The sequence below is a fragment of the Heteronotia binoei genome, chromosome 2, assembly GCF_032191835.1.
Source record: "Heteronotia binoei isolate CCM8104 ecotype False Entrance Well chromosome 2, APGP_CSIRO_Hbin_v1, whole genome shotgun sequence".
NCBI classification, from domain to species: domain Eukaryota; kingdom Metazoa; phylum Chordata; class Lepidosauria; order Squamata; family Gekkonidae; genus Heteronotia; species Heteronotia binoei.
The window spans coordinates 185,356,095-185,382,711 of NC_083224.1; the positions used below are offsets into that span (position 1 = coordinate 185,356,095).

The 26,617-nt window shown below is 44.6% G+C and overlaps 1 protein-coding gene across 1 annotated transcript; it reads left to right on the forward strand.

The window, feature by feature from the left end:
* The first annotated feature begins 1,632 nt into the window (after positions 1-1,632).
* Positions 1,633-25,837, forward strand: LOC132567710 (4-galactosyl-N-acetylglucosaminide 3-alpha-L-fucosyltransferase FUT6-like). Its single transcript, XM_060233396.1, has 2 exons — positions 1,633-1,942; positions 24,551-25,837. Exons 1-2 carry the CDS (start codon positions 1,741-1,743, stop codon positions 25,645-25,647), a joined length of 1,299 nt encoding a protein of 432 aa, XP_060089379.1. The 5' UTR covers positions 1,633-1,740; the 3' UTR covers positions 25,648-25,837.
* Positions 25,838-26,617: the final 780 nt, after the last annotated feature.

Consider the following 26,617-nt stretch of genomic DNA (forward strand, 5'->3'; position numbering starts at 1 on the left):
CTGAGGTAGTGTGAGCTAGTTCACAGGGTTTTTTAGCCCCTGGCTCACACATTTTTGTCTTTGCTCAGGAAAGATGGCCCCAGAGCAAACTAATTTATGCTGTCACTCACAGCTTTAAACAGGGCTTTTTTTGTAGCAGGAATTCCTTTGCATATTAGGCCACACACCCCTGATGTAGCCAATCCTCCAAGAGCTTACAGAGTTCTTAGTACAGGACCTAACTGTAAGCTCCAGGAGGACTGGCTACATCAGGGGTGGGTGGCCTAATATGCAAAGAAGTTCCTGCTACAAAAAAAGCCCTGGCTTTAATGCCAATCGCTCACAAAGTAGAATTTTCCCTCACAAGACTTCGCAGTTTAGAGGGAACATTGCCTGACAGGTGTTCAAATATTTTGGCAGGGAAGGGAAGCAGCGGCTGATTTTGCCGAATATGAGGGAGAAGGTTGTCCCCACACGTTCACCTTCATATGGGGCTTCTCTGTGTGCCTGGAGCTTCACGAGGATCCCTTTGTTGGAGAACTTGCCATTTGAAATCTGCCACACTGAGAGGCAAGGGTGGGGCAAGGGAGAGAGGGCAGCTGAGGAAGAAATGTTCGGTTCAGGTGCCCAAACAGGTGGGATGAGGTGAGGAGGACTGCCAATCTCCATCTACCTGTCCAAGGTAAATGGCACGCCCTGCTTCAGTTTGGGTTGGGTCAAAGAGAGAGAGAGAGAGAGAGAGAAAGAAAGAAAGAAAGAAAGAAAGAAAGAAAGAAAGAAAGAAAGAAAGAAAGAAAGAAAGAAAGAAAGAAAGAAAGAAAGAAAGAGAAAACAGGCTTCCCCCTCCTTTTTTTTCTTTTCCAGAATAGTATAACTTCACTGGAATTTTTTTTTGAAAAAGATACCAACAAAATTACATATGGAAACAATACACTGGAGAAGAATAATACAAAATAGCTTTTAAGAAGTATTTTGCATAGTACATTAAAATAGATATTAGGAACCAATATATACAGTAAGACACGTGTGTGAAAAAAAAGCCTAAATAACAAAACTGAACCACTAAGAAGAGTAGTGATAGAATATAGTCACAAGAAGTGGTGCTTCCCCCCACCTTTTAAAATGCTAGTGACGGCACTAGGACTTGGTTTTGATGAGCCAATCCGAGAGTGGGATTGACGGGTTAAATTCCCTCCTGCCTTCGCTTTGGGCAAGCAGATGTCACTCTTAAATGACAGATTTTTATCACTCATTTTCTCTGGGAGAGTCACCTTGTTTTCTGGCAAGAGGGAGGCTGCGCCTGCTGACACTTGAACTGCTTCTCAACTCAAATGCTGCCACTTCAGTGCTTGCAGCTGTACTGAATGCCAAGAATTAAAGAGAAGGAAGAGCCAAGGGCAAGTAGCAAGCACGTCCCTTTCCCTCCCACCATCGTGGCCAAACCAAACCATAAACGTCTCCCTTTACACTTCATGCAGTTCAGTACAGCTGCCTCAGATTGCAGAACGAGCCACTTGCTGTCCTGGGAAAGAAAGTGGTCTTCTGTATTTTCCTCTTGAGAATCACCGGATCAAACTTCAGCTTTAAACAAGAGATGTGGGAGGAGCCAGGTCCAATGGATTGGCTTTCTAGGGCATCTGTGGAACCACTCTTCACACACCTGCCGCTCACAATATCCTGCAAAGTTGAGGAAGGGATGGACTCTTGGTGACTGGCGTTTCTGCCTCGTGGCCAAGCAGACGTGTCACGGCCTTTGCAGATATGGGATGTTTCGAGGAAACACTGCCTTTAGGAGAAGGGGCCCTACGAGAAACACACCTTGTTGCCGGTAGCTCATTGGACAATGCCCTCTGTCCCTTGCTAATTCCTCTTGTCACCATCGGCATTGTTTCCTGGTTGCCCAATGCCACCTTGGATGCCTTGAAGGTAGCTGGCAGTATCGTTCCCTTCACCAGTGCTGGAGGTGAGTAATTCGGTATCAGTCTTTTGGCTGTTGATCCCCGAGAGAAGGGCAAGAGAGAGCCAGCAAATGAGTTGGCATGCTGAAAACTGATTTTTTTTTTTCCCTGTTCGATTCTCTTTCTGTGGTGATGTTAGTAGAAGAGCACTTTGCTTTTATCAAAATAAACAGATGATGAAACTTCCTGGCAAGGTTAGTATTGTTCAGGACTTTTTAGGCATCAGAGGGTGTGTCCTAATATGCAAATGAGTTCCTGCTTGGACTGGGAATGTATAACCAAGCCCATGGTTGTCAGTGGAAGGTGTCTGCCATCTCATCTCTGTGTGAAACAATGGGGAAGTCAGGGGGTGTGGCCTAATATGCAAAGGAGTTCCTGTTGGGCTTTTTCTTTTAAAAAAAGTACTGGTCTTGTGTCTACTCTGACCAGCAGCAGCTCTCCATGGTATCAGGCAGTGGTCTTTCACGCTTCCTTCTTTTTACTGGAGATGCCAAGGATTCCATTTGAAATAGCTTTCCTACGACCACATCATGACCCCACACTTGGATTCAGGCCACTTGCCCACAGAAGTTGCCATGGAAAAATGTAGACAGGGGAGGGTTGGAAAACAGAAAAAGGAAGAGAGCAGAAGAGGCTAGGAATAAATGCAAGCATATACACTCCATGTTATTCATGCTTGCTGGTTTCTCTTCAAATTGCATAAATCTGTCCTGCTTGCTCAGAAAAAAAAAGTCAGTGGGAGTTCAGTACAAGCACCCATAGCCCAATCCGCATACATTTTCCCTGCTGGTTCAAATCTAGGGTTTCTTTAGCGGAGTGCCTTGTTTCCAATAATGGGCAGCCAACGTTGTATAGTGATTAGAGTGTCGGTTGCGTCAGAGAGACCTGAGTTTGAGTCCTCACTCTGTCATGATCACCGAGTAGGTACCTTTGAGGCCAGTCACTCTCTCTCTCTCTCTCTCTCTCAGCCTAGTCACCTCTGTAAGATTGTTGTGAATTTATTGTAAATTTTAAATTGGTTTTAACTTTATTAATTCTGCTATATTTTAATATTTTGTATATCTGTTCCTATGACTTGTGTCACATTGTACATTGCCCAGAGCCTGGTTTAAGCCAAGATAGTGTGAATAATAATAATAATAACATGAAAATAAAAGGGAGGAGGAAAGAACTGTTTGGGAGGAAGAGAAGAGTGAAAGAGAAGAAGAAGAAGAACTGGAGTAACCTTTGGGAAGCTAGTTATGTTTAAAGTTTGCCTACAGCAAAATTTCACTATGCTGAGTAATAAATACATATATTGGATGTTCCTATATACTAATGATATATGCTATAAATGTGATAAAGGTTTGTTGCTACGAATATCTCCCTTTTAAATCAAGAGGCACTATCTGGGTTCTTCCTTCCTGAACGTTTTTTTACCAGCCAGTTCACAGAAAGGTTATGATTTGCCATGCTAGGATATGCAGGAAAGGTATGCAATTAAACGATGCCTTTAAAATGTGTCTTAGTTTTGAAAGAGTGCCCCCCCCCACTTCCCACTTCTTATAACAAGAAATCCGTCAACAAAAAGAATCCAACAGCTTACAGCCCCCTAACCTGACCGTTCATTTTCAGTTGTGGTAATTCAGATAGCCAACTTACCCGGGAAAACATAGTCTGTCTGCTCCTCTGATTTTAATGGACATTCGCGATGCTGGTGAGTCCACTAGTAAAACCTTTGTTGACTTACAGAAAGGCTCAGTGGCAGAGCTTGTTTTGAAAGTTTTGCAGCACTAGCGAGATGCAGCTAATCACATAATCCCTTTCCAAAGAAAGAAACCCTCTAAATTGACTTCTCATCAGCTATTGGATAAAGACGCTCCTTTCTAGTATACACACACACATTTTTATAAAAAAAACAAACAGACTTGGTGAGAGATGTAAAAGTGATTGCACCGCTTGGGAGCAGTGACCATAACGTTATTGATTTCACCATTTGCATAAATACGGAGTTGCCCCAAAAGACCAGCACAACCACGTTTAACTTTAAAAGGGGTAAATTCTCTGAGATGAGGCATGTGAAGAGGAAACTGAAAGGAAAGGTAAATACAGTCAAAACCCTTGGGGGCTATTTAAAACTACAGTCCTAGAAGCTCAGATAAAATATGTACCACAAGTTAGGAAAGGCACAAACAGGTATAAGAAAAGGCCTGCATGGTTAACAAACAAAGTAATGGAAGCTGTAAAAGGTAAGAAGGACTCCTTTAAGGGGTGGAAAGCTAGTCCAACTGAGATTAATAAAAGGGAACACAGGCTGCAAATGCAAGACTATGATCAGGCAGGCAAAAAGGGACTATGAGGAGCATATTGCAAAAAACATAAAGACCAACAATAAAAATTTCTTCAAATATATTAGAAGCAGGAAACCAGCCAGGGAGGCAGTGGGGCCCCTGGATGACCAAGGGGTCAAAGGATTACTGAAGGAGGATAGGTGAAATGGCTGAGAAGCTGAATGCATTTTTTGCCTCCGTCTTCACTGTGGAAGATGAGAAGTGTTTGCCTGCTCCAGAACCACTAATTTTGGAAGGGGTGCTGAAAGACCTGAATCAAATTGAGATGACAAGAGAGGAGGTCCTACAACTGATTGACAAATTAAAAACTAATAAGTCACCAGGTCCGGATGGCATACATCCAAGAGTTCTGAAAGAACTCAAAGTTGAACTTGTGGATCTCCTGACAAAAATATGTAATCTTTCATTGAAATCTGCCTCTGTTCTTGAGGATTGGAAGGTAGCAAATGTCACCCCCATCTTTAAAAAGGGTTCCAGAGGAGATCCGGGAAATTACAGGCCTGTCAGTCTGACTTCAATACCGGGAAAGTTGATAGAAATCATTATCAAGGACAGAATGAGTAGGCACATTGATGAACACAAGTTATTGAGGAAGACTCAGCATGGGTTCTGTAAGGGAAGATCTTGCCTCACTAACCTATTACAGTTCTTTGAGGGGGTGAACAAACACGTGGACAAAGGAGACCCAATAGATATTGTTTTCCTTGACTTCCAGAAAGCTTTTGATAAAGTTCCTCATCAAAGGCTCCTTAGTAATCTCGAGAGTCATGGAGTAAAAGGACAGGTCCTCTTGTGGATCAAAAACTGGCTAATTAATAAGAAGCAGAGAGTGAGTATAAATGGGCAGTCTTTGCAGTGGAGGACGGTAAGCAGAGGGGTGCTGCAGGGCTCATTACTGGGTCCCATGCACTTTAACTTGTTTATTAATGATTTGGAGTTGGGAGTAAGCAGTGAAGTGGCTAAGTTTGCGGATTACACAAAATTGTTCAGGGTGGTGAGAACTAGGTGTGTGCAAAAAAAAAAAATACGGAATTACACGGATTCGGAAATACAGGGGCCAAAAAGATACGGAACACCATGTATTTCCTATTACTGTACTCGGAATAGCCACATATATGGTAGATGCGCGGCTATTTCCGAATATACGGCCCCATTATACCCTATGGCCATTGAAATCAATGGCAAAATAGGGTATATTGGAAGCCACCTGGAGGGGAGGGGGTTTGAGGGAGAGCCCCCAAATTTGCAGGGGACCTTCAAGGGACTCTCCCCTACAAACCCTCCAAGTTCCAAAAAGATTGGGCTAGGGAGTCCCATTCCAGGGGCACCCAAAGAGGGTGCCCCTATCCCACCATTATACCCTATGGGCCATTGAAATCAATAGCAACGTAGGGCATTAGAGGCTACTAGGGGGCGAGGGGGTTGAGGGAGAGCCCCAAAAACTGCAGGGAACTCTCCCCTATAAAACCCCCAAGTCCCAAAAAGATTGGGCCAGGGAGTCCCTGTCTTTGTGCTCCCCAAAAGGCCCATTGCCAACAATGATGGGGAAAGCCCAATTAGCCACTTCCTCCACTATAATTGCTGTGGGGAAAGTGGCTCTGGCCAGAGGGGGGATTGAGGGAGAGGCCCCAAAACTGCAGGGTAGCTTCAGAGGACTCCCCAGCATGAAACCCCCCTGGCCCAAAAAGACTGCACCCATCAGTGGGCACCCCAAAAGGAACACTGCTCCCAATGGTGAGAAAAAACCAATTAGAGCCACTTCCTCACTGTAATTGTTATGGGAAAAGTGGTTCTGGGGAGCAGGAGGTTTTGAGGAGAGTCCCCCAAACTGCTGTGCAGCTTCAGGGCACTGTCCCACACAAAACCCACAAGGCCAAAAAAAAAAAAAAAATTGACTAGGGGGTCCAATTCCTGGGGCACCCAAAGCCAAACCTAACTTCACACCAGAGAATCTCTATAGGACCCAATGCACTACATCCCTCTATCTACTCTATGAACCCTGCAGGCCTGGAACCAATATAAACCCAGTTGCCAACATCACTGCCACACAAAACACAATCTGCTCAAGGTCTGCTCTGCAGACCTGGCTGCAGCAAACCCAGATGTCAGCTCTCCAGCCCTGCCCCAAACAACACGGGGAGAGCTGGCCAAGCACAACAAGCCTGCTGGTTCTGGGTCTCTCACCCAGGTGCCAGCTTCCCCCCCCCCCCCCGCCCCAAAACCAGAACCAGGAAAAGGGACAACAGGAGAAGGCCAAGAAATTCAACTGTTAAAAAGGTGGCCTTTTAAACAATGAAAATTAGGCCAAACAGTGCCCCCCCCCCCCAAGAACCAGAACTAGAAGAGAAAAGGAACAACAGCAGCACAACACAGCAGCAACAAATCAAACACAGAATCCTTTTAAAACAGTAAAACTTAACTTTTAACAATACAGGAACTTTACCAACCCCGCCCCCCCCCCCAAAAACCCCTTCACTCTAACCCCAAGAAATCCAAGCCACCCATATATTCCGCCACTGTGTGACACAGAGTGTTGGACAGGATGGGCCATTGGCCTGATCCAACATGGCTTCTCTTATGTTCTTATATTCTTAAACAGCCCCCTGGCACATGAAATCACAAGCTTGATGCGAAAAGGTTTCTGTCAATCATTATTTTTCTACTTGACAGAGCATAAATAAGGTCAATGTTTGTGTTTTGATCAAACCATTTATAAAGAAACCCCTGGTTCGTGAGAATGGGGGGGGGGGGATTACTAATTGTTCAGCCCAAAGCAGTGTTACACCCTTCTAATCCTACTTATTCCAACTGCACTGTGCTTATAGCAGCAGATTCTGTTACAAGAGACATTGTTTTTACAACTCCATTCTAGATGAAAAATGGCTGGCCAGGTATGCTTGTCAAGGGACACCAGCTTCGTTACCTGCTGACTTCTTGAGAGGTCTGAATTAATGAGAATCGCCCTCTTAGCCACGAGCCGTTGGTCACCATCCAAAGCAATTGTGGCGATGGAAACTGCTGCCACGCCATAGCCAGCTTGTGACAACTCCTAAAGGTTTTCAAAGCAGCAGACGTTCAGAGGTGGTTTGTCATTGCCTGTTTCTGTGAAGTGACCCTGGACTATTTGTAGGGGGAAAAGGTGTAGGAGCTCAGTAGCATTTGCATATGCCTCGGGATCTGTGTGCAGCAGGGAGAGAACTCTTCACTGTATGCAGACCCTGGCTGGAGGTTCAGGAGCTGTGGTTCTGTGAACTCCTGCTGAATTTGAGCCCTGCCCTGGACTATGGAGATGGGCTCCCATCCCAGAACTAAACAAAGCTGACCCAGCTCGGCTTCTGAGATCTGACAAGATCAGGCTAGCCCGGGCCATCAAAGTAGTTAGGAAGTTATAGGGTTTCATTGTTTCTAAATGATTTCAGGTAGGTGTAGAAGACCAAGATTAGAGTCCGGTAGCAGCTTAAAGACCAGCAGGAAGCTTTGACTCTTGAAAGCTTATTACCATGGGAATCTTGTCGGCTCTGTTTCTGTAGCACTTCTGGACAGGAACGATTGGTTACAAAATGGAATTACCGTATCAATTGAGGGTGCTTCCAGTATTCCCTGGATGCCTCTGGATTTTGGAATACCAGGTAACTGGGTCTCATGAGAGCCAGTTTGGTGTAGTGGTTAAATGTACAGACTCTTATCTGGAAGAACTGGGTTTGTTTCCCCACTCCTCCACTTGCACCTGCTAGAATGGCCTTGGGTCAGCCATAACTCTGGTAGAGCTTGTCCTTGAAAGGGTAGCTGCTGTGAGAGCTCTCTCACCCCACCCACCTCACAGGATGTCTGTTGTGGGTGAGGAAGATAAGGAGATTGCGAGCCACTCTAAGATTCTGAGATTCAGAGTGGAGGGCAGGATATAAATCCAATATCATCATCTTCTTCTGAGTGGAACCAAAGCAGTAGGAATCTACCATGGTTCCCCCCCCCCCTTTTTTTAATTTCCAAGTTTTGCACTTTTCATGTGCAAGTTGCGGCACCTCTCTGTTCCTTCCATTTGTTTGCATTTCCTCCACTCCTCATTCTGGACACATATCAATAAAACACTAAAGGCACAACCTCGGCATAATTGTACATATCTACCAAGATGCTTATCAGAAGCAGGCATGAATGTTTTCCTTTGCTTTCATCATGCATGTCTATCAGATTTCCTTTGTCTTTCTGCAGTGACAAAGTGCTCAGTTCATTTTCTGGTCACTGTTTCCTCAAGTTTTCTGAAAGTGTTTATGTGCCGTTTCCCCCTTTGTTTTGCTTCAAGTGCCCCAGAGATTGCTGTGTTCTACTTCGCAGCATCTTTTGACCATCCCTGGCCCAAAGGATGTTTGACTTGCCTCGACCAGGGCCAGGGCCTTTTTGGCCTTGGCTCCAGCCTGGTGGAATCAGCTCCCTTTGGAGATCTGGGCCCTACCTGATTTGATGCCATTTCATAGGGCCTGCAACTTAGAGCTGTTCCACCGGGCCTTCGAAAGTAATTCAAAAGTGAACAGATTCCCTCAGATCTCCTCCTCCCCCACTTTTGCTGCCCTCGAAGGTCACTTCTTGCCTACATTGAAATCATTCCTCCCACTCTGCACCTTCCGCCATCCTTCCCCCTTCATCGGTGTACAAGTTCCATTTCCTCCTCATTTTTAAATTCGTAATTCTTTTAAAAGCAGCATGTGTCTAGTGATATGAGACTATTGCTAGTATCAGATTGCTGAATTTAGAAAATTAAAGCAATGGGGGGAAGTTTAAAAGGAGCTGCAGAAGTTGACATGAAATGTAAGGAGAGACTCTGGAATGGGAAGCCTGATAACATTTTCCCCTTTTGAGGGGAACTATTTTGGGAGTTTCTGGAAGCCTAACATTAAAATGGTGGCTGAACCACATGGACCTTCTGTGAACTGCTGAACTTAAGAATCATTTGAGATCAATCCACACAGAACAGGCTTTAAAAAACTGCCAAGATCACAACCAGTGTGTAGGATCAAAGTAGAGAATTGCAAATTTGCAAAGAAGGGCAGGAAATTAGCAATACTATGCAGCTGCACTAGGGCATAGGCAAAAATTCTCCCCTTTTTGCCAGTTTAGTGGCACAAGACTAAAACAGCTCTCCAGAGCTTCTGTCAGAGGACACCTGTGCAAAGTGTGGTGGAGTTGTAGCTGACTTTGCAGAGGCATGCCCAAATGTGCACATGCACACATTGCCAACAATCACAGCTTGCAGTGGGTTCTACCTTGCATTCTGTAGACTCAGCATGTTTCCCCATATTGTGGGACTGTGGGACTCTTTCCCATTTTTCACAGTGGCCAATAACGTAGCTGAGAATTCCCTAGTGCTTGTCAATATGAAAAACGGGGCTTTGCAGCCATGTATCAGTTTCAGAAAGTCTGGACAGCTTCAACAGTGGTTTTCCCCCTTTGCCTGTGCTCCTTTCTATGCCCTTTCATTAAATGCTAAAATGAATGCACAAAACCTGAAGCACAAGGATTGAAATGAAAAGTGGCTGCTGGATGCTACTGCGCAGCTGCAACAGGACAATTAAAAAAAAACTTTGGATGCCACCCCCAACCAATCCTCCCTCTAAGCTGTGGAGTCCTGTGAGCAGAAATTCTACTTCGTAAGCCACTGACATTAAAGTTGTGAGCTGCTGCATAAATTAGTTTGCTCTGGGGCCATTTTTCCTGAGCTGAGACAAAAATGTGCGAGCCGGAGGGTAAAAAACTGTGAGCTAACTCACACTAACTCAGCTTAGAGGGAACACTGCCCCTAACATGTCACCAGTAACATTCCGCTCTGATTTGGAAAAGTGTGGTTATAAAATTGTAGATGCAGAATAAATACCCCAGAGGGAAAAGAATGGTGTGTAAGGTGGGCACAGAATCTGAAGTCAAGATTCTAAAAATATGCAGTGAGATGTGTGTGCGTAATGGTCCTCAGTCAAATATTTCACATACACACAAATACCCTCCCCCACTCTGCACCTTCCACCATCCTTCCCCCTTCATCGGTGTACAAGTTCCATTTCCTCTTCATTTTTAATTTCATAATTCTTTTAAAAGCAGCACGTGTCTAGTGATATGAGACTATTGCTAGTCTCAGATTGCTGAATTTAGAAAATTCAAAAGTGAACAGATTCCCTCAGATCTCCTCCTCCCCCACTTTTGCTGCCCTCGAAGGTCACTTCTTGCCTACATTGAAATCATTCCTCCCACTCTGCACCTTCCGCCATCCTTCCCCCTTCATCGGTGTACAAGTTCCATTTCCTCCTCATTTTTAAATTCGTAATTCTTTTAAAAGCAGCATGTGTCTAGTGATATGAGACTATTGCTAGCCTCAGATTGCTGAATTTAGAAAATTACTTTTTCACAAACAATCACACACAAAAAACTCCTTTCTGCAGGAGTTTATCAACACACACGCTTATATTGGTTGTTGGTCATAGAATTTTAAAAATGCAAATAAGTGGGCAGCTGAACTGCACTATCCTGGCTCCAGTTCCAGAAATAATGTAGTTTAATGGATTTAAGAAGTGAAATGCAGGGCAGAGCAAAATTTGGGTGAAAACAAGGAACAAGATGGGGAAAATCTTTGTCTAAGATCTTGGCAGTTCTGACCTGGATAGCCCAGGCTAGCCTGATCTTGTCAGATTTTGGAAGTTAAGCAGGATTCACCCTGGCCAATATTTGGATGGGAGACCTCCAATGACATGGTGGGAGGTATTGCTGGTGTGTCAGACCAGGATCTGGGAGATCCAGGTTCAGATCCTCACTCTGCCACAGAAGCCAGCTGGGTGACCTGGGGACGGTCCTACCCTCTCATCCTAACCTACTTCATAGGGTGGTTGTGAGGATCAAATGAGAACGTTGTAAACTGGTTTGAGTCCCTAGTAGGGAGTATAAATGAAATCAGCAACTAAAAGTGCATGAGAGCCCCATGGGGAAGAAAGGTGAAGGTATAAATACCTACGGTAAATAAATACATAAACAATGACAAGTCCCCCCCCCCCCCAGCTGATCCCTGCTTCATAAGCTTTCAGATATATGCCCAGGTGTCAATATACATGTAGAAGAAGAAGACTGCAGATTTATACCCCACCCTTCTCTCTGAATCAGAGACTCAGAGCGGCTTACGATCTCCTATATCTTCTCCCCCCACAACAGACACCCTGTGAGTTGGGTGGAACTGAGAGGGCTCTCACAGCAGCTGCCCTTTCAAGGACAACTCCTGCGATGTTGTTGTTCAGTTGCACAGTCGAGTCCAACTCTTTGTGACCCCATGGACAAAGGCCCTCCTGTCTTTCACCATTCGCCGAAGTACGCTCAGATTCATGTTTGTTACATCAGTAACACAGTCCAGCCATCTCATCTTTTGCTGTCCCCTTCTTCTTTTGCCTTCTGTCTTTCCTAGCATCAGGATCTTCTCCAGGGAGTGCTCCCTTCTCATTTGGTGGCCAAAGTATTTGAGCTTCAGCTTCAGCATCTGACCTTCCAGTGAACAGTCTGGGTTAATTTCCCTAAGGACTGACTGGATCTTCTTGCAGATTAAGGGACTCTCAAGAGTCTTCTCCAGTACCACATCTCAAAAACATCTTTTCTTCTGCGCTCAGCCTTCCTTATGGTCCAGCTCTCACAGCCATACATTACTACTGGGAATACCATCACTTTGACTATATGGACTTTTGTTGGCAGGGTGATGTCTCTACTTTTTATTATACTGCCCAGGTTCGCCATAGCTGTCCTCCCAAGGAGCAAACATCTTTTAATTTCATGGCTACAGTCACCATCTGCAGTGATCTTGGATCCCAGGAATGTGAAGTCTGTCACTACTTCCATGTCTTCCCCTTCTATTTGCCAAGGTGTGATGGGGCCAGATGCCATGATCTTAGTATTTCTGATGTTAGTTTCAAGCCTACTTTTGTGTTCTCCTCTTTAACCCTCAACAAGAGGTTCTTTAGGTCCTCCTCACTTTCTGCCATTAGAGTAGTGTCATCTGCATATCTGAGGTTGTTGATGTTTTTCCTGACAATCTTAATTCTGGCTTGTGCTTCATCCAGGCCAGCATTCCGCATGATGTACTCTGCATATAAATTAAACAAGCAGGGTGACAATATACATCCTTGTTGAACGCCTTTTCCTATTTTAAACCAATCAGTTGTTACATTGCCCGTTCTGACAGTTGCTTTTTGACTCTTATACAGGTTTCTCAGGAGACATGTGAGGTGGTCTGGTACTCCCATCTCTTTAAGGAATTGCCACAGTTTGTTGTGATCCACACAATCAAAGGCTTTAGCATAGTCAATGAAGCAGAAATAGACACTTTTCTGATACTCCCGTGCTTTCTCCAAAATTCATTGAATATTGGCAATTTGATCTCTAGTTCCTCTACCTCTCCGAAACCCAGCTTGAACTTCTGGTAGTTCCCGATCTACATAATGCCGAAGCCTAGCTTGTAGGATCTTTAACATGACCTTGCTGGCATATGAAATGAGTGCAATGGTGCGATAGTTTGAACATTCCTTGGCATTACCCTTTTTGGGGATTGGAATATAAACTGATCTTTTCCAATCCTGTGGCCACTGTTGTGTTTTCCAAATTTGTTGACATAATGTGTGCATCACTTTAACAGCATCATCTTTTAGGACTTTGAATAGCTCAACTGGGATACCATCATCTCCGCTCGCTTTGTTGTTAGTAATGCTTCCTAAAACCCATTTGACTTCGCTCTTTAGGATGTCTGGCTCAAGGTCATCGATTTCACTGTCATGGTTGTCCGGGACATTGAGATCCTTCTTGTATAATTCTTCTGTGTATTCTTGCCACCTCTTGCCACCTGCGATAGCTATGGCTAATCTAAGGCCATTCCAGCAGCTGCAAGTGGAGGAATGGGGAACCAAACCTGGTTCTCCCAGATAAGAGTCTGCACACTTAAGCACTACACCAAGCTGGATCTCCAGTATATGAAGCTGCCTTCTACTGAATCAGACCCTTGGTCCATCAAAGTCAGTATTGCCTACTCAGACTGGCAGCGGCTCTCCAGGGTCTCAAGGTGACGTTTTTCACACCTACTTGCCTGGACTCTTTTTAGTTGGAGATGCTGGGGATTGAACCTGGGACCTTCTGCTTACCAAACAGATGCTCTACTACTGAGGCACCATCCCTCCCCAGTATTCACCATGGTACCATTTTAAGGTCCATTGATTTGCTTCATTGTTCTGGCATGTTGCCTGGAACATTCTGACTTGTTCAACTTATGAAATAGATGGCTCCCATTTCTTCCACATTTGAACTCCAGTTAGCTTTCAGTAGGCTGTTTGGAGGTCAAATTAATGGCTAGCTCCAGAGAGCTGCCCATGCTGGGTTGGGAAATTCCCGGAGTTTTGGGGGTGGGGTCTGAGGAGAGCAGGGTCTGGGAAGGGGAGGGGCCTCAGTGGCATAGAGCACCCTCCAAAGCAGCCATTTGCTCCAAGTAAAATGATCTCTGTCATCCAAATTGGAGTTCAATTGTAATTCCAGGAGATCTCCAGTTCCTGCCTGGATTTTGGCAAATCTAGCCCAATACCTGCCTAGCTCATGCAAGATGGCAGCTTCATGTGCTGACTGACCAGTCTCTGGGACTGTTTCCATGTGTGCAGGGGTGGAATTCTAGCAGGAGCTCCTTTGCATATTAGGCCACACACTCCCTGATGTAGCCAATCCTCCAAGAGCTTCCAAGGCTCTTGCTGAATTTAGAAAATTAGTAAGCTCTTGGAGGATTGGCTACATCAGGGGTGTGTGGCTTAATATGCAAAAGAGCTTCTGCTAGAATTCAACCCCTGCACGTGTGTAGTATAGCAAGGAGATCCTATGATTGTCTGGCTGCCAGAAGTTCTAGCTCTTTAGCATTATCCAGGATGTGATCTACAAAGACATGGCTGATGTGGACCTATCCAGACTAAGATTCCAACCAGGGTTGCCAATCCCCATAGGTTATAATGACCACAATTACTAAGTGTACTTCAAAATTAACAGGTAAGGACAATATTGTAAAGACACATTCACCAAAACAATAATAAAGTCCAATAAGCTAGCAGAGTCTCAAAATAGTAGAGTCCCAATGTACAGGATGTCGACGTGGTACTCCTTCTTCGAAATTTCTTCCAGCAAAGGTGTACTCCACTTTTTCTTTTTTAATCAAAGAACATCCATAATAATGTCCTACATTCACTCCAGTTACTTAACCACAATATATTACTTACGCAGCTTCAATAAATGAAGTCAGTTTCACAATCTTCTTCCTTCATACACAACTGAAAACATAATATCAATATAAATTTTTTAACAACTAACTCAACAAAAAAAAAATTACAAACACTCATACCCATGTAATTATAAACACTGAATCAGGCGTAATTGTGTCCTCCTGGAAAATGTGCTTCAACAGCCCGCAATTTGTCCGAATATATTATCTTTCAAAAAAATTATACAATCTCCATTATTTTACAAACAAAAGAAGACATGATGAAGTTCATCAGTCATCAGAGCCATTTTGGAGCCGTTGCCCGTTGTAAAGAACTTTGTACTGAGACTTCGTGTCCCATATAGATGTACTTTAGAATTGTTGTAACTATGTATTTATGAGTGTTTATAATCCTGTGGGTAAGAGTGTTTGTAATATTTTTTTGTTGAGTAGGTTGTTAGATTTTTTTTGGTTATTATATTTTCAGTTATGCATGAAGGAAGAAGATTGTGAAACTGACTTCATTTATTGAAGCTGTGTAAGTAATACATTGTGGTTGTGGAATGTTAAGTAACTGGAGTGAATGTAGGACACTGTTACCGATGTTCTTTGATTACAGCTTTGTTGGAAAAAAGTGGAGTGCACCTTTCCTGGAAGAAATTTCAAAGGAGTACCAAGTCGACTTCCTATACATTGGGACTCTACTATTTTGAGACTCTGCTAGCTTATTGGACTTTATTATTCTTTTGGTGAATGTATCTTTGTAGTATTGTCCTTACCTGATAATTTTGAAGTACAGATAATTAGTCGTTGTGGTCACTATAACCTGTGAGTTGTGTTCTTTAATATTCCTGTGTGACCTCTCTCGTTTTTTTCAATCCCCAGGTGAAGGCAGGGGATCCCCCAGTTTGAATGCCCTACTGCTGCTTCAGGGGCATCAGAAAGGTGGGGGGGAGGGAAATGTCTTTTGGACACTCCATTATTCCCAATGGAGACCGATTCCCATAGGGTATAATGGAGAATCGAACTGTGGGCATTTGGGGGGGGGGGCTGTTTTCTGAGATAGAGGCACCAGATTTTCAGTATAGCATTCAATGCCTCTCCTCAAAACACGCTCCCAAGTTTCAAAAAGTTTGGACCAGGGGGTCCAATTCAATGAGCCCTCAAAGAAGTTGACCCTATCCTTCATTATTTCCAATGGAGGAAAGGCATTTAAAAAGTGCGTTCCCTTTAAATGTGATGGCCAGAACTCCCTTTGGAGTTCAATTATGTTTGTCACAACATTGCTACTGGCTCCACCCCCAAAGTCTCCTGGCTCCACCTCCCAAAGTCCCCAGATATTTCTTGAATTTGACTTTGCAACCCTAATCCCGACCCCCAGCAATAAGATCTGTACAAATCCTGCAATGACAAAATTTCGTTCTAGGGCATGAATGGTTGTGAACATGGATGCAGTCAGTGCCACCTGATATCTATAACCTGATAAACACCAATGAGAGGTCCACAGGATTCGATGTGCCATGTAAAGTATGGAAGATGGCTAATAGAATATGAACAGGCTTTCGCAGCCGTGCAGACCGGCAGTTTAAATGGGGCAAAATACAAGAACCTGAGTGTAACAGTGGCTCAACCTGCCAAACTATACTCCATCTGTTTGAGGAACGTGAGCATCATGCTTTTTAGGGAGAGGTGATGAAGCTCCTTGAATTCTCCCCAGCTGCAACTGAGTGGATTGAAGATCTAGATATTAATATACAGCCAGATTGCCCAATCAGTCTACTTCCTGTTGTATCAGCTTGGTTACATATTTTATATCATTATATACTTCCTGTGTGTTACTCTGGGTGGGATATGAGAAATAAATAAGTCTCTGGGATATGGACCACAAGTTCCCCGGCGTTTGTATTTCCTCCTAACCAGCCCAAAGTACTTCTGTGCATTTAGAAAGATCTCCATAGCTGGTAGCAATGACCCGCCAAATAAAGACGAAAGCTTGTTTCTATTCCAGTGGACTTAGGGTCCTCTTTGTATTCCTGCCTTTGAGACGAGTCATCACTCCTGACTCACACCTGGTACTTCACAAGTGGGGAGGGGTTGCTGATTAGCACTTGAGTGCATTTTTGGCACACTGAAGCCTCTCCATTCGGTGAAAGGATCTCAGTAACAGGGCAGGGAGGGACATACTTTCCATCAGTCAAACCAGGCAATACTTGCTAGCAGAGGTCGTTTTGTTGATAAATAGGTGGTAGAGCTCATTAGCAAGACTCGTTAGCATATGCCACACCCCAGCCAAAAGCAACCCAACACAAAGAAATGTCAAGCATCGATATTTCGAAATAATCAAGCTTCTGTTTAAATCAAAGACTCGTTTTATTTTAAACTCTATGACTTACTCCAAGGACAGAAACCTTGGAAGTAATACAGGTTGTTACTTTGCATAGCATCTTAAAGGTTACTTCAAAGGCAGGGGTTACAGATAACTTCAAAAGAATAACATCAGGATGTGAATTGCATCGAGGGTTCAAAGGCTACAAGCAACTATCTCTTTGGTCACTACGGAATGGCAACATCTCCTGTTCTCATACATTCTTCCCATACTGATAAGCCCTTTTGGTGAGAACCTGTGGGAGAGGCATTTACATTGCTATTACAAGGTTACCGACACATCCTGAGCTGGTGAGATTTATTATGCATGGTGAGGATAGAAGAAAAGAAAGAAAGGGGGAGAGGGGGTAAGGTTAGATGAGAGAAATATAGGTAATACAATGTTCAGAAATAATATGCTTGACAGGAAGGAGAGCCCCAGATGAGCGAGGCCTGCCCAGGCTGGCCTCACTCACCTGAGGCTCTCCTAGGGTTGCCAATCCCCAGGTGGGGGCAGGGGATCCCCCGGTTTGGAGGCCCTCCCCCCGCTTCAGGGTCATCAGAAAGCGGGGTGAGGGGAGGGAAATATCTGCTGGGAACTTTATTATTCCCTCTGGAAATGTATTCCCATAGGAAATAATGGAGAATGGATTCGCGGGTATCTGGGGCTCGGGGGGGGGGCTGTTTTTTGAGGTAGAGGCCCCACATTTTCAGTGTAGCATCTGGTGCCTCTCCCCAAAATACCCTCCAAGTTTCAAAAAGATTGGACCAGGGGGTCCAATTCTATGTGCCCCAAAAGAAGGTGCCCCTATCCTTCATTATTTCCTATGGAAGGAAGGCATTTAAAAGGTGTTCAGTCCCTTGAAATGTGATGGCCAGAACTCCCTTTGGAGTTCAATTGTGCTTGTCACACTCTTGCTCCTGGCTCCACCCCCAAAGTCTCTTGGCTCCACCCCAAAGTCCCCAGATATTTCTTGAATTGGACTTGGCAACCCTAGGCTCTCCTGGGCTGACCCCCCACCACCAGTCAAAAAGCTAGCAAGCCACCAGCTGCCCAAAATCACATAAGAAGTGGGGAAAGGGTGGCATGGGCTTCTCCAGGGGTTAATGAGGGCTGCTGGGGGCGTAGCAAGGCTTCTAGTGGCTGGCTGGTTGCCCTCTCTCCTAATCCAGGGATTGTTATGCGGCTGCACCTACTATTCAATGGACAAGATAGATGGAAAGGAGGAGGGGGAACCATTAGAACGGTTCAGGAGCTGTGCTCCTGTGAGCTCCTGCTGAATCTGAGGCCTGCTTGCTAGCAGGGACAGTTCCAGAGTCTCAGGGCCCTGAAGAAGACAGGGTCCAGGGCTCCCTCTTCTGCTCACCACCAGGCACTCATGCCCTTCGTTCTGCCCACCCACTCACATGCTTTCCACCATTAGGGTTGCAAGTCTCCCGATGGTGGCTGCCAGGGTTTGTTTGTTTGTTTTGTAGCAGGAACTCCTTTGCATATTAGGCCAAACACCCCTGATGTAGCCAATCCTTTGACAGCTTACAGGGCTTTTATTACAGGGCTTACTGTAAGCTCTTGGAGGATTGGCTACATCAGGAGGTGTAGCCTAATGTGCAAATCAGTTCCTGCTACAAAAAAAAAAGCCCTTAACTGGCTGCAGATCTCCCAGGATTACAGAGATCTGCAGAGATCAGTTCCTCTGGAGAAAATGGCTGCTTTGGAAGGTGGACTCTCTGGCATTATACCCTGCTGAGGCTCCTCCTCTCCCCAAAGCCTGCCCTCCTCAGGCTCCACCTCCACAATCTCCGGGAATTTCCCAACCCAAACTTGGCAACTCTATCATGGTCCTTCCATGATCACAAACCCTCCATTACCTTTGCTCAGATTGGCAATGACTCTTCTGTGTAATATCCTCCTTTGGCTGTGCGTTAAGAGTTCTCACTAGGCACCAGTTCTCAGGTCCATTCAGCAGAGACAGGCTGGCTCAAAGCATCAACCCTTTATTTGCAAGGTCACACAACTCCAGCAAGGAACAGCTTCTAACTATCCATATAAATGCTGAAAAGCGAAACTGAGCTCCACTCCATTAAAATACATAGCAGCACAGACAAAGCTGCAAGGAAAACACGAAATGGATTTTCCATAAAGGTCTCTGTGCTCAAATACCAGGGGCAAAGACCTTAATGGAAAGTCCATTCTGCATTTTCTTTGCAACTTTGCAAGCCCAGAAGAGGTTCCTGCTGAAGCTGGCAAAGGCCAGGAAGAAGGACCTGGTAACTTTGGCAGCCTCGGAACTTCAAAGGATGATGACAGAAAAGAGCCCCACAAGCCTGATTAAAGCCTTGGGTGGGAAGGTTCTGGCCTGTGGGCCAGACATTTGACACCCCTGCTCTAAGCTATCTTCTCACATGTGGGTTGGGCTGAGGAAGAAGAGGAAGAAGATGATGATATTGGATTTATATTCTGCCCTATACTCTCAATCTCAGAGTCTCAGAGCAGTCACAATCTCCTTTACTTTCTCCCCCCAGAAGTGGAGTGGTAAGATATTATAGCTTCCACTTGACTGAACAACCCTTTGGTCTACAAAGTCTAATGTTGCCAGGCACTGCAAAGTTCTGCTATTCAGGCAGCACAACTGGGAGGAACAAGAAACTATTTCAGAATCATAAAATCATAGAATCATAGAGTTGGAAGGGACCTCTAGGGTCTAGTCGAACCCCCTGCACAATGCAAGAAACTCACAAACACTTTCCCCCTACAATTCACAGGATCTTCATTGCTGTAAAGATGGCCATCTAGGCATCTGTTTAAAAACGTCCAAGGAAGGAGAGCCCACCACCTCCCAAGGAAGCCTGTTCCAGGAACTGCTCTAATGGTCAGGAAGTTCTTCCTAATATTGAGCCAGAAACTCTTTTGATTTAATTTCAACCCACTGGTTCTGGTCCTACCTTCCGAGGCCACAGAAAACAATTCCACACCATCCTCTATATGACAGCCCTTCAAGTACTTGAAGATGGTGATCATATCACCTCTCAGCTGCCTCTTCTCCAGGCTAAACATGCCCAGCTCCTTCAACCTTTCTTCATAGGACTTGGTCTCCAGACCCCTCACCATTTCCTTCGCCCTCCTCTGGACCCATTCCAGCTTGTCTATATCCTTCTTAAAATGTGGTGCCCAAAACTGAACACAAGGTTCCAGAGCAGAGTAAAGTGATACCATCACATCACGTGATCTGGACGCTATACTTCTTTTATGCACGCATGTTCCTTTGCAGAAACAGAACCTTGATGCAGTAATCCATACCAGGTACCAAGCATTCCTTTTTCTTTTGTGTGTGGTGTTTCTCAACCAGCATAAGTGCATCTGTAACACATAGTAGAAGGGAAAGATATAAATAAAAGAAAGGAACTGAGATCTGTGAGACCATGAGCATACCCTAATTCTGGTGTTAATTTTAAGAAATAGATTGAATGAAGAAGCGGCACAATTTAGTGCAGATTCCAGCACAAAAAGCAAATGTAGGAAATCTATAAAATGAATGGAGGAAAATCAGGGCTTTTTTTTTTTTTGTAGCAGGAACTCCTTTTCAGATTAGGCCACACAAGCCTGATGTAGCCAATCCTCCAAGAGCTTACAGGGCTCTTAGCACAGGGCCTACTGCAAGCTCCAGGAGGACTGACGACATCAGAGGTGTGTGGCCTAATATGCAAAGGAGTTCCTCCTGCAAAAAAAGCCCTGGAGGCCACCATAGAAGTCCAGCATGGTGATGCAGAGAAAGACAATGTCAAACCCCCTCTGAACATCTCATACCTTGAAAACCTCATAAGAGGTCCCCTGTAAGTCAGCTGTGATGTGATGATACTTTCCACCATCACCAGGAATAAATGATGTACGTAGGGTCATATCTAGCCAAAAATTTCTGCTAATGGAAAGGGGGAGCAATTTTTTGCCCATTCTCTCTCTCCTGTTGCAGACTTTCTGTTCCCCTCATGCAGTTCTGGGGAGAGGATCTCCTGCCTCCCTTCCACCCTGGAGGAGCATTTCAGGAGGCACTCTGAGCTGTAGCAAGGCTGAGAAAACAGGAAGTCCTCCATTGATAGGAATCCCCTTTCCATTCCATGAGATTTACCACGGAATCAAAGCCAGACACAGTGCAATGGATTGCACATAAAAATGGCATCGTGCCCTTAGGCAGTACAAATGAGTGGATAAAACCTGCAGTGAAAAGCAGGGAATCAAAACCATGAACAAAAAATCTGAAGGGATGCAAGACATGAAAGGGACTTGTTTGTCCCTACAAGTAAACATTTTCAGCAAATGTGTCCATTTTCATCAAAATATTTGGCATCATGCACATTCCTGGGTCTTCTGATGAGTATTTGCGCCTAGTAAAAGATAAAGATCAGTAAATTACAACAACCCCTCTGCCATATATATGTGGGCTGCTGATTTAAGGAGTGCTAGATCCATCAATCGAAGAAGAAGAAGAAGAAGAAGAAGAAGAAGAAGAAGAAGATATTGGATTTATATCCCGCCCTCCACTCCGAAGAGACTCAGAGCGGCTCACAATCTCCTTTACCTTCCTCCCCCACAACAGACACCCTGTGAGGTGGGTGGGGCTGGAGAAGGCTCTCACAGCAGCTGCCCTTTCAAGGACAACCTCTGCCAGAGCTATGGCTGACCCAAGGCCATGCCAGCAGGTGCAAGTGGAGGAGTGGGGAATCAAACCCGGTTCTCCCAGATAAGAGTCCGCACACTTAACCACTACACCAAACTGGCTCTCCAAACTGGCCTAGCAATAGTTCCTACTAACCATGTGCCTTATAATGTATTCCTAAATCAAGGCTTGTATTTTAGGTCCTCAAGAGATAATAAACGGATCTGGCAGGGTGTGGAAATCCAATGTATAACCCCAAATCTCATTTTCAAATGCATGCCACAATCCAATCGCATTGGGGACTGAAGACAGTTACATGGGTATTTTCAGGAGGGGGGAAATTCTAGCATTTTCCTAATTTAATTTCTCCCTGGATTCGGAATTCTAAAGTAACTCTCTCTGCTACCCCATGTGGAAGGTTGATTCATTTAGGAACCTTTTATTATTTCTATGGCAGCTTTGAATTTCTCTCTTCAGCTGTTGAACATACCCTGTATCTCGCTCACTATCAGGCTGTGAGCCAATCAGAGATCTGTTTGGATTGGATCAAGCCACTCAAGAAGCAACTGAACAAATTTGCTCCTGCCTATTGGTCAGGAGCTGACTCACAGCTGATCAGCCAGAAGTTGGTTCTGATCTACCACCCCCAGGGGTGGAATTATAGCAGGAGCTCCTTTGCATATTAAGCCACACACCCCTGTAGCCAATCCTCCAAGAGCTTACAAAAAGGAGCCTTGTAAGCTCTTGGAGGATTGGCTACATCAGGGGTGTGTGACCTAATACGCAAAGAAGAAGAAGATATTGGATTTATATCCCGCCCTCCACTCCGAAGAGTCTCAGAGCGGCTCACAATCTCCTTTACCTTCCTCCCCCACAACAAACACCCTGTGAGGTGGGTGGGGCTGGAGAGGACTCTCACAGCAGCTGCCCTTTCAAGGACAACCTCTGCCAGAGCTATGGCTGACCCAAGGCCATGCTAGCAGATGCAAGTGGAGGTGCAAAAGGAGCTCCTGCTAAAATTCCATCCCCGACCATCCCCCTTCCTCAAAAAATAGCTGCACAGTGAAGCTGGAGATAGATGCAATTTCAAAACGAAGGGGAGAGACTGTTTTTCTCCTTTTCTCTGCAGCCCAAACCAATAGTTTGGGGGTGGGGAGAATAGAAGCCATTTTTTATTTTAAATAGAGAGTTTGGTCTGCAAAGTACAGCAATGATCTTCTCTTCTTCTCTACAGCCCTAGCAGTGTTCCCTCTAAACTGAGTTAATGGGAGCTAGCTCACAGTTTTTTAGGCTCTGGATCACACATTTGTATCTTAGCTCAGGAAAAATGGCCCCAGAGCAAACTCATTTATGCAGTAGCTTGCAACGTTAATGGCCGTAGCTCATGTAATAGAATTTTTGCTCACAAGACTTCACAGCTTAGAGAAGAAGAAGATGATATTGGATTTATATCCTGCCCTATACTCTCAGAATGGTCACAATCTCCTTTTACTCCCCCCACCACCACAACAGACACCCTGTGAGGTAGGTGGGGCTGAGAGAGCTCTCACAGAAGCTGCCCTTTCAAGGACAACTCCTACCAGAGCTATGGCTGACCTAAGTCCATTCCTGCAGCTGCAAATGGAGGAGTGGGGAATCAAACCCGGTTCCCCCAGATAAGAGTCCGCACACTTAACCACTACACCAAACTGGCTCCCCAGGCTCTCCAAGGAGTATTGAGCCCAATATAACAGCCCATCAATTAACTGGCTGCCTGGTCACCACTGGCAAACAGGAGGTAAGCTAAACTAGCAGGTGTTTGAAAATCCCTAATTATTTTGGATTTCTAATTTCAAATTTCTTCCTGAGTGTTGGGCATGTGCAGTTTGCTGTAGCTTCAATATTTTCCTCTTTTTTATGTGTCTTTTCTTCTCCTCTGAATTGCCAATAAACAGTTGTGTTTTGATTTGACCAGGAACCTAATAATCAAAACATTTGCAGATGTTATCAACAGGGCTTTTTTTTGCAGAAAAAACCCAGCAGGAACTCATTGGCATATTAGGCCACACCCCCTGACATCACCATTGTTCCACATGGGGCTTTTTTGTAGAAAAGGCCCATCAGGAACTCATTTACATATTAGACCACACCTCTTGACACCAGGCCATCCAGAACTGCGTTCCTGCTAAAAAAAAAAAAAGCCCTGGTTATCAAGATATTTTTTGTGTGGTGACTTATCTCTGTTCAGGAATGCATATGTATATCCTTGTAACAATAATACAAAGACTGGCAAAACACCACACAAAATAAACCTTAACACACGTAGCCGCACAACCATATTGATTGACTGCTTTGTTACAGTGTTTGTCCAATGTGCACATGCAGGGCTTTTTTTTGAGGAGGAACAAACAGGAACACAGTTTCTACACAAAAAGCCCTGTGCACATGTACATGGAGGTGGAAAAAAGACAAACAAGCCAAAAAAACAGCAAGCTGTGGCAACCGTGGATGCACTGTGGTATAAAACGTTCAGAAACATAAAACAGGATGAGTAGATTCCTATCACATAAACAAGTCCAGGTCTACAAAATCCAGGGAGAAATTTGGACAAGGAAAGCTTTGAAAACACCTGTGCCATGTGACACTGACTGCACATTCTGCACCCTTCTCATGAGACAAGAAATTAAGCATGTGCCCATATAAGTGGTGGACAGTTGGCAGAGGGAAGTTTGGGGCAGGGCTTTTTTTTTAATATAAAAAGCCCAGCAAGAACTCACTTGCATATTAGGCCACACCCACTGATGTCACCGTTGTTTCACACATGGCTTTTTTAAAGAAAAAAACCCAGCAGGAACTCACTTGCATAGTAGGCCACAGCCCTGACGCCAAGCCATCCGGAACTGCGTCCCTTTGCGTTCCTGCTCAAAATAACCCTAGTCCTACTTATTGGAGTTAAGTTGGCTAAAGCCAAGGTGGACCATTTCTATTATGTGAGCAAAGCGAGCCTACACAATCACTCTTCCTTTACCCTTTCTCTTGTTTCCCCAGACCCATACATGGATTTCAAGGAACAGACCAAAACATTAAGTTGCTGGAAACTGTTGCCCTTTCTGTTCCTTCAACTGATGCTCAGCATGCTGATTTTTGCTTACATCCGAAATGTCCAGCAGACAAACTCTTCGCTCACCATGTCTCCCATGCTAGAACCACTGAAACAACACAAAACAAGCACCCCTATTGACAAGGGACCCCCGGAGATCACCATCCTGCTATGGACTTGGCCTTTTGGGAAACAGTTTAACTTCCCCAAATGCTCCTCGCTCTTTGACATTCGAGACTGCCACTTCACTGTTAACCGAAGCTGGTATGCCAAGGCTGACGCAGTTGTCGTACACCACAGAGATGTATGTTACTCCAAAAACCTCCCCTCAAATCCAAGACCACCTTCCCAACGCTGGATCTGGTTTAATTTGGAGTCTCCAAGCCACTCCCCCAATCTGGGTTTCATGGATAACCACTTCAATCTCACCATGTCGTACCGGAGAGACTCGGATATCTTCAGCCCTTATGGATGGCTGGAGTTCCTTGATCGGCCACAGAATGTCTCTGTTCCACCCAAGTCTAAGCTAGTGGCTTGGGTGGTCAGCAACTGGAACCCACGGTCCCGTCGGGTACAATACTATCAGGAGCTGAAGAAGTACATACAGATCGATGTTTATGGAGAGCAGCACTTGCCTCTCTCTGTGGACAAGCACTTTTCCACTTTAACCCAATATAAATTCTACCTCTCCTTTGAGAACTCCATCCATGAAGACTACATCACTGAGAAGATCTGGAAGAATGCCTTTCTCTCGATGGCTGTTCCTGTCGTTTGTGGCCCACCACGGAAGAACTATGAGCGCTTTTTGCCCTCGGACTCCTTTATCCACATTGACGATTTCCCCTCTGCGCAAGAGATGGCTCGTTTTCTACAAGAACTGGACAAAGATGACGTGCGGTACCAGAGTTACTTCCGTTGGCGGTTGTGGCTGAAACCTGTTGGGATGACGAATTGGGGTATTCACTACTGCAAGGCATGTCGGGCTTTACAAAAAACCCCTGTTCAGTACACAGCTGTGCCAGAACTGAGCAAGTGGTTCAAATGAGGTTAAGACTGCACATCCTTTCGGATCAGCTATCATGTTGGTCAACCAGTTGGATATTCAATTGGAAGTTAAGGTCAAGAAGAAGCCCTCATTTTTTACTTGACTTTTAAAAGTAGTTTCTTTTCTTTACTGAGTTTTAAAGATCTTTTTTAATGAAAGAAAAAAAATAACAAATAGAGAAAGAGAAAAACGAAGAAAGAATACATAAAGTAAAAGAAAGCTTCTGATTTTCTCTGTGACAAATACGATTACAATTTTTTCTCTTACTCTGTGATTATGAAGACAGGCTTTATTTTTTCTATTGTGTAAATTCCTTATTCATCAAAATCACATATCATCAAGTCATTATTATGTTTCATGCAAAAAGTCTATGGGTGCAGTCACACGTCACATTAAAAGCGGGTGTGTAGCGCTCAAATTTGAACCGCTGAATATTGATTCAATGCAGGGTTTGTTCAGACGAGCATCCAAGAATGTGACTCATTCTGTTGTTGAGCGATCAGACATCCAATACTATCACGCTCTTTTCTTGGAGCATGTGTGATCAGATGGTGATTTCTGGGAGGGGGGGGGGTCCATTGAACATGCGCCCAACTGTTTGGAGGTGGGAAATCAAACATTGCTTCAAAGGCAGGGGGGAAGGGGGAAAGTTTCTGGAATTAACGTTGCCGATTCAAACCAAGGAACTGCCAGGAATTACTTTCCTAGAAATTGGCAGTGACAATGATATCTGGAAATCCTCCACATTGAAAAAAAAGATTTTTTTCCTGTTCTGAATAGTGGGATAACGTTCCCCCCCCCTCCCTCCGATCCTGTGTTGATTGGAGAAGCAGAAGCGTCACCTCAGATTCCCGGATGATCTGGCAATGCGCATGTCTGCTGGGTCTTTTTTTTTTTTAAAGAAAAAGGTGGGAGGAGCGGTAAACATTCCAAGAGGCAGTATCGCACGTGAGCTGTCCAAACAGGAAAA

Bases quoted from the DNA above. Each gene is read 5' to 3' on its own strand.
- LOC132567710 (XM_060233396.1), top strand. From the start codon at position 1,741: ATGGGATGTTTCGAGGAAACACTGCCTTTAGGAGAAGGGGCCCTACGA. The intron at 1,943-24,550 runs GTGAGTAATTCG...TTGTTTCCCCAG, and splicing joins TCCCTTCACCAGTGCTGGAG to ACCCATACATGGATTTCAAG.